Here is a 16,371-nt window from a genome sequence, read left to right as displayed (position 1 = left end):
GCAATAAGCTCAAGCATGCAGACATATGCTTAAAGCTGAACAGTTCTTTGGTTGAAGAAACCATTCGTCTAGCAAACAATTTTACCGGGGTCTGAAAATACTGCTTGTAACTGCTGAAAAATGAAGAATAGAAGCATTTCTTACGTCTAATACTATTCCAATATTGCTGAGCTCGATGGAAATTTCCTGAATCTATCCTCGTATTTGTAGTTCTTCAGAAATAACCAAATTCATCCTTATACTTGAATGTAACTCCATAATGAAACCTGACGACTCGAACGAACACAACCATATAGATTAACTCATCACCGAATGCTTAATCCACATTACCAATAAGCCAAACACAATCATCACAGGAGACATTAACGCCCACCACAACTCCTGGCACTCACCTTACAACGACCACAGAGGCATACTAATAGAAGACATCATACAGAGCTCAAATCACATTATTCTCAACCAAAATTCACCTACTCGTCTACCCACCACAAACAATCAACAACCTACCTCTCCCGACATTTCCACAGCCTCTGACACTATAGCAAACAACATTACCTGGACTACCCAAACAGAACTTTCATCAGACCACCTACCTATACTACTAGACTACAGAACAAAAACAAACTTCCGACTACAACAATAAACAAAAAAATACACCAACTACCACAAAGCCGACTGGGCCTCCTTTTTAACTGAAATAGAATCGGCACTAGAAAACATAGCAGACCCAACCGATATTCACGTCGCAAACAAAACCCTCACAAACATCATAATTCAAGCGGACAAACACAACATTCCCAAAGGCAAAATAAAAACAAATCAACCACCTCTCCCAGACAACATTAGAGCTCTCATAACTCAAAGAAATCAAATCAGAACCGCAAATCACACAGACCCGCAACTACTGCAGTTAAACAGAGAAATTGACAGAGCCATACAAGACTATAAGACAAAAATTTGGAGAGAACATCTGGAGCAACACTTGGACAACAAACACAATAGCCATATACTCTGGAAAACAATACATCAACTATCAAACAAAACCATTCCCACTCAACCAAACAAATCCATTCGTTTCCCAAATAAAATAGCACACACTTCCAAAGACAAAGCACAATCTTTTAACAACCAATTAATAAACATAACAAAACACCAAACCTGCCCTCACTACAGAAAAATAGACAGAATAATCAAAAACCTACGAAAAGATCAGATGACCATCACAACAGATATGACCATTTCTGCAATTAAAAATAGTAAGACCAATAAATCCACGGGCCCTGATAACATCAACATTCAACACCTAACCATCATACCTTACCAAAATATACAACATAGCAATAAACAAAAACATCATCCCACACCCATGGAAACTAGCCAAGATCATACCCATACCCAAACCCAACAACGACACTTCCCTAGGCTCTTCCTACAGACCAATATCACTCCTCAGCCCTATCTCTAAAACATTAGAAAAAATCATACTCAACATCATTCAGCCTCTCATTCCACAAATAGCTCACCAATACGGTTTCAAGGGAAATCACTCCACAGTCACTGCCCTACACTCACTTACCCAACATATTACCAGCGGATTCAATCAGAAACAACCACCTTCACGAACCATTACAATAGCACTAGACATGTCCAAAGCCTTCGACACAGTAAACATACACAAGTTAATAGACAAACTCTCGAACATTCAAATTCCATCAACATTGACGAAATACATATCCAATTACATAAAAGGAAGAAAAGGCTACACACTTTTCAATAACACCACTTCCAAGCAGCAGAATTTCAAAACAGGCGTCCCACAAGCGGGCGTCCTTTCACCCACTCTTTTCAACATATACACCTCAGACCTCCCCACTCCGCCCACAGATGTGCACATGATTACCTATGCAGACGACATCACCATTTTCTCATCACACCACAACTACAAAATTGCAGAACAACGTATACGTACAACCATTCCTACAACAGATACACGACTGGACTATCAGAGACAACCTCCAACTAAACGCATCCAAAAGCACAGCCACACTTTTCACACCTGACCCTGCTGAATACAGGAAAATACTAAACCTTACCATAGACAATACCACAATTCCCACCATCACACCCAAAAATACTAGGAATCACATTCGACCCAAAACTAAACTTCAATACCCACATCCGTAACACACACAACAAAGCAACTAAAACATTAAAAATTCTTAAATCTCTCACATCAATAAACTGGGGAAAACAAAAAGAAGTCCTACTCACCACCAACAAAACTATAACACAACCTTTAATAGAATACGGCAGCACCATCTGGTCCCCCAACCTAGCACAAACTCACACAAACAAACTACAAACAATCCAAAACATTGCACTCCGCATTGCAACAGGTTGTACAGCTGATACCAACCAAAGTCACCTACACACAGAAACAAAAACGCTGCCAATAGACCAGCACCTCAGACTCTACGCATCCCAACTCAGACTAAAAGCTCAAGCACCGACCCACCCACTTCACACTCATACTCAACTTCACAACCCACCCAGACTTATGAAACAAACAGTCTTCACAAATAGAAACTACACCACTAACATACTCATAGAACCAGATCAAGCCACAACAGAAACACTAAACAGACACAAGAAACAAATACACACTACAATCACAACTTTCTACATAGACAACCTACCAAATAATGCTGTACTTTCGGCACCAGTTCCGGCCATAGACCCTTCAGAAACCCATTTACCCAGACACACACGCCGAGCACTAGCACAACTCCGCACAAACAAGTCCCCCCTACTACACCAATACCTACACAAGATAGATCCAGTCACACATCCGTCCTCTCTTTGTCCACTCTGTCACAGACATGAACACAACACCAACCACCTATTCGGCTGCTCGGAGCTGATCACGCCCTTGTCGCCCCTGGTTTTGTGGAGCTCTCCCATCAAGGCGGCTGGCCTGTTGGCGCACTGGGGAGAGAGGTTGGGCTGGCCGCAGGAATGGATGTAGGCCCCGTCCCGCATTTGTCGCGGGACGGGGAGGGCGAACAACAACACCACGAAATAGAGTAGATAGAACGGAACAAAAGCAACTAACTTACTAGCGATTGCGAATAATCGGTATACGCTCTGCAACCTGTTCCATCCAGCTGTTCAGCTCAGTCAATCAGCTGACCCGCCCAGTGGTGTCGACTGTTGGTTAGGTAGGTAGCATCCTAGGCAATGATGAACTTTCGAGTTCCGACTGCACAAATTGATTCAGTTGATGCGTTGATTTAGAAATTAGGGCCTTAAGCATATGAACAGGAGCAGCTTAAATAACATTCTCGTATCGACATACCCAAAGTTGAAAATTTCAACCGCTGCTAAAATCTTGAACTCACAATTCAAATTGCGCAGTCATGATGAATGCCGCCTCCCGACGAGAAGTATTGCAACGAACCTCACTTTAGAAAGCACTGGACTGCAATAAGTAAGGAATTTGTATTGCTGAAAATGTTATAAACGGTAATATTCAGTTTTTAACACTAAGTTGTTTGCAAGATGTAGACTTCACTTATTCACTATACACGATAAGATTACACAATTCGAATGAGATGCGTTATGCGTGCATCAACCGACGTCCGCAAGTGACGAAGAACAGTGTATCACTGCTCAAGATCAGCGCCTGCGCAGTCTGAACTACCTTTCACTGCTTAAGCCCCGTCCACACGTTCAAACTTATCGTCAGTCTTGCATGTCATGCCAGGTTTGACGACAAGACGGAGCGTGTGGACGCTCAAAGTTTGACGTGCATGACGGGTGGGCGGAGTTTGAGGTTTGACAAACCTGGAGAAGCCGGATGGGCGAAACCTTTGGGTTCATGCAAGACTGGCGATAAGTTTGAGCGTGTGGACGGGCAACCGACTTATTGGTCAAACTTATACGCTATCTCAGTCTATATTGATGATGAGAGATGTGTCATTGTTCCTCGCTATCTCTAGTCTTTCATATCCCAGGATCTCCGACACTGGTTTCACGATTTATTTTGGCGAGTTCATTGAATTATATCGTAGTTTCCCATGTTTATGGTAAATTCAATCATAAAGCTTCAGTCACAGGAACAAGAGAGCACTGGCCTATGCGGCATTGATAGTTAAGTGCAAAGAAGTTGATTATACAGCAAACAAAGGCTTTGTAACGAAGAAACTATACTCTTTATTGAAAAGAATGTGCCAAAATGAAGTCGTCAATGCTGTCTGGTGCTGGTGGGGATGCTGTCTATCAACTCTCATTGTGGTATTTTTTTAAAACCATTTTCGGGACCACCGCGTACGTTTGCATCGCTCTAACCTAATTATGGTGACGCACGCTGCGATCACTGCAGCGAGCAGCACTACCTCCTCCATTGTCGTGAACGCACTGAAAACTGAAGGAAAGTTTGAGCGTGTGGACGCTCTTCAGTCTTGCGTCAAAATCGGTCAAACCTGGCATGACATGCAAGACTGACTATAAGTTTGAAGGTGTGGACGGGCTTTAGTGCTTTGTCTAAAGCCGGTTAGTTGATAACTAACCTCCCACTCCTTATTAGCGAGTATAAAAGAGATTGTTTTGGTACCTCTGCCTCTGAAACGTAGGTGTTTTCGTGAACACACGCAATACACGCATCTCGACGTATAAGCAATGCACGCGTGTTCATGTACACATATCGCAAGAAGGTTCTCGCAAGAGTAACGTTAGAGTGTTCACTGAAACGTATCGCAAGCGTCTTGAGTCTTGACATGAACGCGGGGCATGTGGGTCGAAGACAACGCAACGCACGCGTGTTAGCACGCGTAATGGTCGCGTGCCGATGGATAATATAATCATTGCACGCGTAATGAAGCTCGCTCATACGCTGGCGCGACCCTAAAATTTCGTTTCAAAATATTGTCCCAAAAGTTTTGAAGCTGTTTGCGTGAGCAAAAAAAAAAAAACATTCAAATCAAGGAAACGTAACGTCCACACGTTGACGTACAGGCAATGCATGAGTGGTGAAACCCACGCGTTTAGAAACTCGTGCGCCTACTCTTGCATCGTATATGAGTTTTTTGAATCAGAGGCTTGTCACGCTCGTGCTAAGAACTAATGCCAGCTACTGAGCAGGGCAAGCCAATGGTGGCATTACCAGGCACTGATTTCGTGTGTCATTTGACCCTTATATTTTTTACCATGGAACTGCCAAAATAGCACCTTTTGGGAGGCTGATTAGGGGAGGCGGCCATCTCATGTCTGATTCATCTCTGATCCGAGAGCGGCAACCGAAAAGCGAATGATAGCCGCGCCTAAATTTTGGCAGGGATAACTGCACAATGAAACCATAATATAAGTTATTGCACTTAAATCCATACAGATCAAACTGCAAACGAATAAATTCAAAGTCATTTAATAAGCTACAACGGCATTGCTACTACTTCAAAATATTATATTTCAATTGACAACGAACTCGTTCTCTGCGGTGGCGCAGACCGAATGATATATACGAATATTTATATATTTGAATTGTCACTATTCCGGACCTCATGTTAAATTTGGTAACATCCGTTGAGCGGGTGATCCATTATGGTTAAAAGATATATAATATAGCACGCCTCTACCATGTTTTTTATCTCTATTAATATGCTAAAAAATTTTGTAACCGTTGGTTATCGACCCAACAGACGAACTTTGCTGGACGGCATTGATCTGGCATGGATGGACCCCACCTTCCGCGGGGGCAAGCCTGAAGACAGAGAAAACTTCGCCCTCCTCGTGCAGGTCAGTACGTGTTTTATAAACGCAGGATACTCTCCGTATACCTTCTGGATTTTCATTTGAATTGTTTGAATGCTTGGAATTCAACGCGGGAACTGTTTTTAACCATCCAAAGTTTATGGTGCCTTAAGCTCCTCATCAATGCATACAAGCTGAGTTCATTTTGAGTTCTAAAAATACCAGAGCTAGAATAAAGTTCCATAGTATTGTAGGATTAAGTTCCATACCCTTCAAATTATCCAAATAAATCCAATTCACCCAAAAATATGATCGCAGCAAAAATTACCTTACGATTTTTTTCTGTACGTGATGAACTTGTATTATTTTCTGAGATGCAGTTTCTTCGCTGGAATATTATTTTAGAGTTCCATGCTTTAGGAACTTTAGCAAAATTTGCATCAAATCCTGAAAGATTGAACCACACAAACTCTTTCTTTTTCTGGAGGTCTCAATGCCAGTTATTTGAAATGTGACAATAAAACTTACAAAAAAAAATATTGCATTTCCAGGAACTTTCTGAGGCTTTTGCACCTCTTGGTTACTACCTAGGCGTTACTGTGAGTGGAAGAAGCTCCTTTTTAAGGCAGGGATACGACCTTTCTGCCATAGTAAAGGCTGCAGGTGAGATTGTTGTTTCAGGTCTTGATGAGTTTTCAACCTTTACATAGATTACTGTGCATGTACTAAGTGAGATTCATTGAATAGCTAAGTTTAACTTAACAAATGGAATTGCGCGACGGAACAGCAATATGAAACAGCAATGCTGTTTCATAGCAAAAACACTTCTACAGACGTGGTGCACATCCTTGCCTACAACTTCCACGGTAACTGGGAAGGCCGAGCCGGGCACACATCTCCTCTCTTCCCCAGCGATGAGGAGAGAGTGCAATCTAACGATGCAGTCACGCTTAACATGGTCGGTATTTAGAAATTGAAATTACCACATGTTGTGAATTTATTTTGTACCCTCTACTTCTAGATGAATGCGTATATATATATTAATAACTTGATTAATCGTACGTGAAATTTTTCGCCCTTAAAACTTTATCGACAAATTATTAAATGTTGATGCCAACATTAATTGAAATTATTTTCTATGTTCCTTAACATAGCCAAAGAATGTTTCTCTTAAATCGAGAAAAATGTAATCTCATTGTGTGAATGTCCATGAAGTTTCTTCTACTAGAATATATGTACCAATCTACAATATTTCTGCCAAGGACTCGGCCTTGCGCGCAGTGTTGGCAGGTGGAGTGCCCGCTCACAAGATAGCAGTGAGCCTCCCCTTATTCTCCACCACCTTCATACTGCGAGACCCCACACAGAACTACTACGGAGCCCCTACCTTCAACACGGGCTTCCAAGGACCCTACACCAAGTCTGTCGGCTACGTTGGATACAATGAGGTAAGAAGAGGTTGAAGATTGTATTATATTGGTGGCTTGGTTTAACTAAGTCAACCTCAGTATTATCAACTTATTGTTATAATGTACCACGGTTTGGCAAGTTCCTCAATGTTGTGAATTTTACTTGCGAATAAAAGTTTCTCTTGAAAATAGTAATTTCAACCTCTCGAACGAATAAGTTCACCAGCTGCAACGAAATTAAAAGAAAAAGTTATCATTTGCGTCGTATGTTAAATGAAGGCCCAAAACTTGTTTACCGTGATCGTCCGTTCTACTTGACATTATTATTACCTCGATTGAACAAAAACTAACGTCTTAACAGAAAGTTTCTTTATTTAATTCGTCGAAATTTCTTACCTCACTATAAATCACATTTGATTCTCGGTGTCACAAACTATTGTGAATATATGTAAATGATGTGACTCAATCTCATGAGTATGTGGCTCTCTAAATCCTTGGGTGTTGTGCTGAAATCTCACTTATCGGCGTCATTGAACTTATCTCACTTTCACGTCATCGAACGCTGAACTCTGAACTGAGTTTATGTGCGAGGAATGTTTAACCCTTTAAGCGCATTCAGACTTTAAGCACATAATAATTGTTTATAGGCTAACCTGTTTTAATCAGGAGCTTTTTAAATGTGGACATGCATTGGACAGGTTATTTGGTTATACGCGGTAAAAAATTCTACTATGGAACATAGATTTCTGTCTCTAATATGCTGGTGAATATATTCCGCTACATTTTTCTCATTGATTAACTTGTATTTTGCTGCAAGATATGCGAGATGCAGCTTGAACAAGACAGACGCCAACAACAGAACCAATACGTTGTTAGAGGCTGGACGATTGACTGGCATGAGCAGCATCGAGTGCCGTACATGTACAAAGACGATAAGTGGGCCGGCTTTGACAACGTCACAACTATTGAAGAAAGGGTATGTTCATAAAGGAAGAGAGTCTGTGACTAAATCTTATTATGTGTTAATGAATGTTTAAAAAATAATCAATAATTTCGGAGCCTGACCGTATTGACTTCCTGTTTTTTAGTAGGGCAAGCGTCTGGTTTAAATTATGTACATAAAGTGGTCTGACTCCCTGCTTGGTCTGACTCCCTGATTATGATACATTGGAAAAACATTGCTTAATTGTTGTAACTTAACTTAACTACGAATTTGTTATCATGTATATATTTATTTAATGTCGTAAAATAACGGAATTAAATGTCATGAAAATGCTGTGGTAATAGGACACGTTCATGCACGACGCAAGATAGACGGACTACTGAACGCTCGATGTATGAAATATTCATGTATGAATAATATATTTTGTCTTCTCAGATGACGATGAAACATTTGACGACGACGGATGACGATGAATAAAAAACATTTCTCCAGGTTCGACTTGCGCTCAGCCATGGTGTGAACGGTATTAGCGTGTGGTCGGTCGACACGGACGACTTCAGAGGCGTGTGTGGCAACGGCAAATACCCGCTTCTCAGCGCCATCAACCGGGTGTTCCAGGAGAACAAGATACCTGATAAACAAAGGCCCGTGATGCCTTCATCGACCACAGAGAGGAATGTACCGACGATGTCGAGGCCCGGTAAAAATTATTCGTCAACACCGGAAAATCCTTGATTATGAATATTTAGTGTGACTATAATTTTATTGTTGTAAAATTTTCATAGAAAAGTTTATGATGGTTTGAAATTTTTTTAATGTCAAGATAGCGTTGCTGATGAAGCTGTAAAATAAAAAAGTATTACTTTCAGTATCTGGATGTAGCGTCGTCGCCACGAGTAATGTGAGCTTCGCTGTTTTCTCCTGTGGAGCACTGAATGAGTAAGGCAAACGTTTTGGTTAGATATGTTATTGTTATTTTCGCTTCCTGTCGCGAAAATATTAACTTAATCATGTCCATTTCTGTTAGCACCGTTTCTACCGAATTTTTTGTAGGTCGTCGCATCACAAAAAAAAATTTTGTAGGTCGTCGCATTACATTAACTCGTCCCTTTCTCATGTCGCATTGATTGTGTTGTATTCATGTATATTTGTATATAAGCAGGTTTCATTGAAGACTGGGGAATTCGTTTTATTGGCAATTTTCTTATTAGTTTTTTCAATAGATCGAACAGTATTTTTCGTTTGCACTGTAAATCGAAAATAAGCGTAACGATGGACATTTTTATTTATTTAACGACGTTTGGAATGTTTCAATCATTCATTATCAAGTTGAAAGGCGCATTGAGTGACGAAATTTGCGCCGACATAAGTACAAAATCATGTAAATAGGATACTACTCGAAAAACAAAATTGGTTAGAAATATTGCCTAATCACTAAGATATGAAGATGAACAAATATCAAAACACCAGAACTTACTCCGAAAACAGTCTCAAGGTTCTGACAAATCCTGTAGCTTGCAGGTTGATGGCTGGGGTCCTATCCTTAATGATGAGGGCCTCAGCTATCGCGAGTCGATTGGCGTCGGGGCATCGCATGACGACGCTGGTGCATTCTTCGAGCACTGCACGAGCGATGGTCTCGTTGTGGGCTTCCATCAGGTGGTTCCTTGGTCCACCAGACTGAAGGTGGCACGTGAGAAGTCAGCTTAATGTCGTAGTTGTGAGCCCGATGTAGTCCATATGAAGGAGAAGTCTACAACCTTCTCTATTGAAGGAAAACTTATAGACTGCATTGGTCTCTTGGAAGACTCCCGTTTTTTGCAGGGGTTATTGTTCATTACAAGATTCTGTATTTTCTTGTTTTTTTAATAGATCAGTAGTTTAATTTTATTGTTAGTTACGCTCACGATGTTGTTGTGAACGATGGATTGGAGGATCCGTTCATCTGCTTTATAACCGCTGGTCATTTGATTCTCGTAGAAGATGGTTGCAACGTTTGCGTTAGTCTCTGATTCGTTGTTGAGTCTGTTTTGGTTCGAGCGAAGTTTTGAAATTAATGTATCGATTGTTCTATATGCATTATTGACTAAGGTTCTTTTGCAATTTTTCAGCTCCGTATTCAAATCATTTTCAGATGAGCAGATTTTGAGTGATCGTTGGATGAGAGCACTTATTGCGCTTTTTTGTAGCGATCTGGGCCTTTTTTGGCTGCGTTCAGGACTCTCCCGGCATCTGCGGGTTTCCGGTATACTTTGGTTACGAATGAATTATTTTTAGCTTGGACGGCTATATCTAAAAATGGCAAAGTACGATTTCGGCCGAGCTCGTATGTAAACTTCAAGACAGAATTCATTTCAAAGGCCAGTCGCAGATTCCTCAGCTGTTCTTCATCTCGAACCACAACAAAGATATCATCGACATACCTGCAGTACAATTCAGGCTTGATCTGTTCATCTGAAAGTTCTCGATTTTCGATTTCGCACATAAAGTACTCAGCAGAAGTAGGACCCATGGCTTCGCGGTTGGTTTGTCGGTAAATTTTATTGTCAGGAGCCCGGAAAGGTGATTCGGAAGTTCAGAGTCGAAGGAGATCGATGATAATTTTTTTAGGTATTGGTGGAGCCGGTAAAGTTGGATGAGAATTTCAATCTCCTCGACTCTGCACTTCCGAATCACCTTACCGTGCTCCTGACAACAAAATTTACCGACAAACCAACGGCGTAACCATGGGCTGTCCTACTTCTGCTGAGTACTATACTGTATGTGCGAAATCGAAAATCGAGTACTTTAATTCAGATGAACAGATCAAGCCTGAATTGTACTGCAAGTATGTCGATGATATCTTCGTTGTGGTTCGAGATGAAGGACAGCTGAGGAATCTGCGACTGGCCTTTGAAATGAATTCTGACTTGAAGTTTACATACGAGTTCGGCCAAAATCGTACTTTGCCCTTTTTAGATATAGCCGTCTAAGCTAAAATTAATTCATTCGTAACCAAAGTATACTGGAAACCCACAGATGCCGCGGGAAGCCCTGAACGCCACCAACGAATGACCAGAGCGCTACATAGGAAGCGCAATAAGTGCTCTCATCCAACGTGCACTCAAAACCTGCTCCTCTGAAAATGATTTGAAAACGGAGCTGAAAAACTGCAAAAGAATTTTAGTCAATAATGGATTTACAAATAGAACAATCGATACATTAATTTCAAAACTTCGAGCGAGCCAAAACAGGCTCAACAACAAATCAGAAACTAACGCAAACGTCACAACCATCTACTACGAGGATCAAATGACCAGCGGTTATAAAGCAGATGAACGGATCCTCCAATCCATCGTTCACAACAACATCGTGAGCGTAACTAACAATAAAATTAAACTACTGATCTATTACAAAAGCAAGAAAATACAGCATCTTGTAATGAACAATAACCCCTGCAAAAAACGGGAGTTTTCCAAGAGACCAATATAGTCTAAGTTTTCCTGCAATGGAGAAGGTTTAAGACTTCTCCCTCATATGGACTACATCGGACTCGCAACTATTTCATTAAGCCAACGTCTCACGTGCCACCTTCAGTCTGGTGGACCAAGGAACCACCTGATGGAGGCCCACAACGAGACCATCGCTCGGGCGGTGCTCGAAGAATGCACCAGCGTCGTCATGAGACGCCCCGACGCCAACCGACTCGTGATAGCCGAGTCCCTCATCATTAAGGATAGGACCCCAGCCATCAACCTACAAGCTACAGGATTTGTCAGAACCTTGAGACTGTTTACGGAGTGTCTTTTGGCGTTTTGATATTTTTTCATCTTAATATTTTAGTGACTAGGCATTATTTCCAACCAATATTGAGTAGTTTTTGAGTTTTTTGAGTAGTATCGTATTTACATGATTTTGTACTTATGTCAACCCAAATTTCGTCACTCAATGCACCTTTCAACTTGATACTGAATGATTGAAACATTCGAAACGTCGGTAAATAAATAAAAATGTCCATCGGTACGCTTATTTTCAATTTACCAGTGCAAACGAAAAATATTGTTCGATCTATTGGAAAAACTAATAAGAAAATTGCCAATAAAGCGAATTCTCTGGTCTTCAATGAAACCTGTTTAAAGGAACAAATTTTGCCAACCTATACTAATATATGAGTATAATTGTATTTCATTGACTCATTCAAGTTATTATTTCATTTCATCGTTGCATGTTTCTAGTCCGTTCTCAGTCCAGCAGAATGTGATGCTGGCGACACCGTCCCGCCTCAAACCGTCGTGCTGGCCACGTGTTGGGAGACTGCAGACATGACTGTCAGGTCAGGCTTGCATTCATTGAATAGAATAGAAGTGTCGGCACTGAAGAAATAGGCCCATGGCCTGTTGCCGATTCTTGTTCATAGAATATAATAGAAGTGTCGGCACTGAAGAAATAGGCCCATGGCCTGTTGCCGATTCTTGAATTTTTCGTGACTTGATTCACAAGGGATCCGGCCTTTTGAACCTGATCTTTCCATAACTGATGATTGATTGAGATAGCTGCTGGACTTATTGCCTGGTCCGTAATTTTCAAGGCATTTTAAGACTGAACATATGCTCCTGCATAGCTTCGTCTAGTCTGTTCTTGAAGGCGTTCATACTCGGAGCGTCAACGATGCTATCATGGAGGCTGTTCCACATGTCGGTGACTCGAAGCGAGAAGAAATGTTGTCGCATGGATGTGTTACAATGCAGTTTTTTTAGTTTATAGCCGTGTCGTCTGGTGTTGGTTCTTGTTTCAAATTCTAGTAATCTTTCTGGGACCTTGTAGAAGCCATTGGTATACTTATATGCTTCAATGAGTTCCCCACGCAGACATCGATAACTGAGGCTAGGAAGCTTCCTAATCTTTGATCTTTCCTCATAAAGACTTGCCTTTCAAGCCCGGAATTATCCTTGTTCCACAAGGATAAGTCTTACAACACTCTCTATTGAATTTTTGTCCTTTTCAAGTTTCGGTGACCAAACGAAGTTTCCAAACTCTAGGTTCGGGCGCACGACAGCAACAAACAACTGCTTCATCCCTTCTGCATCTAGGAACCCGAAAGAGCGTCTGATCAGTCCAAGTCGTTTATTGGCCTTATTAACTTGACCTTCAATTTGCTTAGAAAAATTTCAACTCAATGTCGATATTAACTCCTAAATCTTTTTCCATTGTCGACTTCGACATTATACTGAAGGATGAAGGACATAATCTTCTCGAAGAGATGGGATTCACCCAGCATCCCTGTTCTTGGAGTCTGTGCGAGACTCATTTTTGATCCAGAACATCACCAGCTTCTGGCAGACCGTTTATAAACGCAACGAATAAAACAGGCCCGAGAACACTTCCTTGTGGCACGCCGCTGCGCAGTGAAGCCCAGTTTGATTCGGACCCATTAATACTGGCACGTTGTCGTCTCCCTACTAGAAAATCTCTGATCCATTTGAGTACGTTGCTGTCAATTCCCAAAGACTGCAATTTCCGCAACAGCTGCTCATGTGGGACACTGTCAAATGCCTTGGCAAAATCGAGGTACACTGCATCTACTGGCTCCCTTTCGTCCAGCAGGCGGGTCCATTCGTTTAGAGTAGACAAGGGGTTAGTGGTGCAGGATCTCCCGGCAATAAAGCCATGTTGACAGTCTGATAGGAGATTATTAGCCATCAAATGATCTATCAATCGATCCCTCACAACAGATTCCATTACCTTGCAAACAACACTTGTCAAACTGACAGGGCGATATTTGCCCGGCAGCTTTTGTCACCTTTTTAGCGTATTTTCTCATTTATGGAAAAAATTCACTATAATGCTCGCCATGTCCGTCTGTCCGTCCGTCCGTCCGTCTGTCTGTCTGTCTGTCCATCCATCCGTGACTTCACGTTTTCGTCGACGAGAAAATGCGCTCTCTGTCCCTCAATGCAGTGAGTAGGTAGTGAGTTATATTTTTGAATAATGGTGTCACTCGAGCTTCTTTCCAGTCTGCCGGCAAGATCCCTTCGTTCAAAGTTTTTCGAAAAAATGACGTCAGAGGGCCAGCTAGGACATTTGCTAACTATTTGAGTAATCATGGGGTGGAAACCGTCTGGTCCACATGACTTGTTTGGATTTACAGCGATGAGGCGCTTGAGAACCTCTTCTTGTATTTCAAAACTTGTTCATTTACAGCCGACTGGGGGCTCCTCAATAGCTGGAATACTGTTCAAGTCCTCTTCAGTGGATACGCTACTGAAAAACTGATTAAAAACGTTAGCCTCGCCCCCATCAGAGGTTATCTTTTGTTGATCTACTTTCAAATCAGAAATAGCGTCCTTTATCTTGCACTTCGAGCTAGCGTACAAAAAGAAGGCTTTCGGGTTCTTTTTTGCATTTTCAGCAATATTTTTTTTCGTGGGTTTTACTGCGGTGCGACAGCTTTCTTTAGCTTGATTTCGAGCTCTTGTGTATAGGTTATAGTCAGCATCGCAATGAGTCTGTAAATAACGCTGGTAGGCTTCCTTCTTTGTTATCAGCCTAGCTAGAACTGTACTATTCATCCACTGAGTTTTTTGACTCCAACAAGCTTAATTTTAGGTACACTGCAGACATAACCGTGTCCTTGAGAAATGACCATGACTCAGCCACATTCATGCCCTTAATACAGTTCGAAATATTCACTGCATTCACTGCTTTACGGAGTTTATCATAGTCGCCTTCCGCAAAATTCAAACTTGCACTTTAGACTGAAAAACAGTGATTGGTGATGGCTTTTGCCCAATGGAGCCTCGTGACGAAGCTCATCTAACATTGACTCATCATTAGTAAACACCAGGTCTAGAATATTGGGAGTCTGTTTACTTCTATAATGGGTTGGCTTAGTAACGTGCTAGACTAGGAAGGAGTCTCTCACAGACTCCATGAACAAGGATGCTGGGTGATTCTCATCCCTTGGAGAGGATCCATCTGTCCAGTCTTGCTCTGGAGTCTGGATGATTAAAACCACCAACGATCAACGTGTGTAACCTACGGAAAGCCATGCTCGGTCAAAGACTGTTTAGTACTAAGAGGTTCTAACCAACAAAGCTACACCTCTACTGCGCTGCTCTTCATTTAAGTTATGAAAACAATCAAAACCTGGCAACTGAAATTCAACAGGTACAATTTTCGCCCGTGATTTTTAGGGAGTGTTTATGTAATACAAATAATGTCTAAGCACTCGTTTTTGATTACAGTTAACAGCTCACTTTTTTGTTCAAAACAGAATCCGAATTCGTGTAAAAACACTTTAAATCTTTTTGTGCACATTCACTTTGAAGCATGCGTTTACTTCTTACATTATTTATAGGCCTGAATCTATGGACATGACTTCTTACTTGCCTACCAGCTCCGCTGACTGACCGTGTGCGGCCGGTGTTATCGTGACATCGTGAGAGGGGTTGACCTGAGTCTCCGTGTTTTTCCGCCTGAGTCTCTCTTGCCATTTCTTGCGAAAATTTGCTCTCTCTAAAGGGGTAGCATCCTTCTTAACAAAGACTGATTTAAACTCTGAGAATTCACTTAGTTTTCTCGCCGCCTTAAGAGGCCCGTTCAACGCGCTCAGCCGCGGTAGTCGTCTATGGGGATTCTTAACTATGAATTCGACACATAACTCCTCTAATGAATAAGATAAAAATCTGAAATTTGGAATGCTATCCTGGCTAATTATTTTCAATCTGTGGACATTAAGATAAATTATGTAAACTTTGTATTACCAGTGTTATCGCTAACGAAAATTTTGAACCATGAGGATCGAAAAACGAGCGACTTTTCTAACGTTTTCGCGATACCAGTTTGTTTAACTCGTTATTCTTCATTGATCGCTATACCAAGCATTTCTGAATAATTTTTCTGGTGGTAGTTATATTCGTTTTTAACAACAGGTCCGTGAATTTTCCGTAGATTTAATCGAGATTTGCACCTCAGTTGTCGTACTTGGCAGGAAAGGCAGGCCTGTCTCTGGTAATAAATCTACTATGGGTCCGCGGTAAACATCCTCCCTCTCTCCCCCCCCCACACACACTTTGCAGTCCACTCAGCGTACCGCTACTCATGATGACCATGACCGTACCGCTACTGATGATGACCATGACCGTACCGCTACTGATGATGACCATTACCGTACCGCTACTGATGATGACCATGACCGTACCGCTACTCATGATGACCATGACCGTACCGCTACTGATGATGACCATGACCGTACCGCTACTGATTATGACCATGACCGTACCGCTACTGATGATG

At 41.6% G+C, this 16,371-nt stretch overlaps 1 protein-coding gene across 1 annotated transcript in view; it reads left to right on the top strand.

Moving 5' to 3' along the window:
• The window catches only part of LOC108683310, a 35,358-nt gene that overhangs the window by 16,570 nt on the left and 2,417 nt on the right, over positions 1-16,371 (top strand). Inside the window, exons 11-18 of the mRNA XM_018172615.2 lie at positions 5,694-5,790; positions 6,297-6,408; positions 6,579-6,703; positions 7,008-7,193; positions 7,972-8,130; positions 8,590-8,797; positions 8,967-9,036; positions 12,323-12,409. Of these exons, the coding sequence (XP_018028104.2) occupies positions 5,694-5,790; positions 6,297-6,408; positions 6,579-6,703; positions 7,008-7,193; positions 7,972-8,130; positions 8,590-8,797; positions 8,967-9,036; positions 12,323-12,409 (1,044 nt within the window). The remainder of the gene's footprint in view (positions 1-5,693; positions 5,791-6,296; positions 6,409-6,578; positions 6,704-7,007; positions 7,194-7,971; positions 8,131-8,589; positions 8,798-8,966; positions 9,037-12,322; positions 12,410-16,371) is intronic.

This window comes from Hyalella azteca, unplaced genomic scaffold, assembly GCF_000764305.2.
Source record: "Hyalella azteca isolate HAZT.00-mixed unplaced genomic scaffold, Hazt_2.0.2 contig16743, whole genome shotgun sequence".
NCBI lineage: Eukaryota > Metazoa > Arthropoda > Malacostraca > Amphipoda > Hyalellidae > Hyalella > Hyalella azteca.
This window is presented reverse-complemented; position numbering and strand designations above follow the sequence as displayed.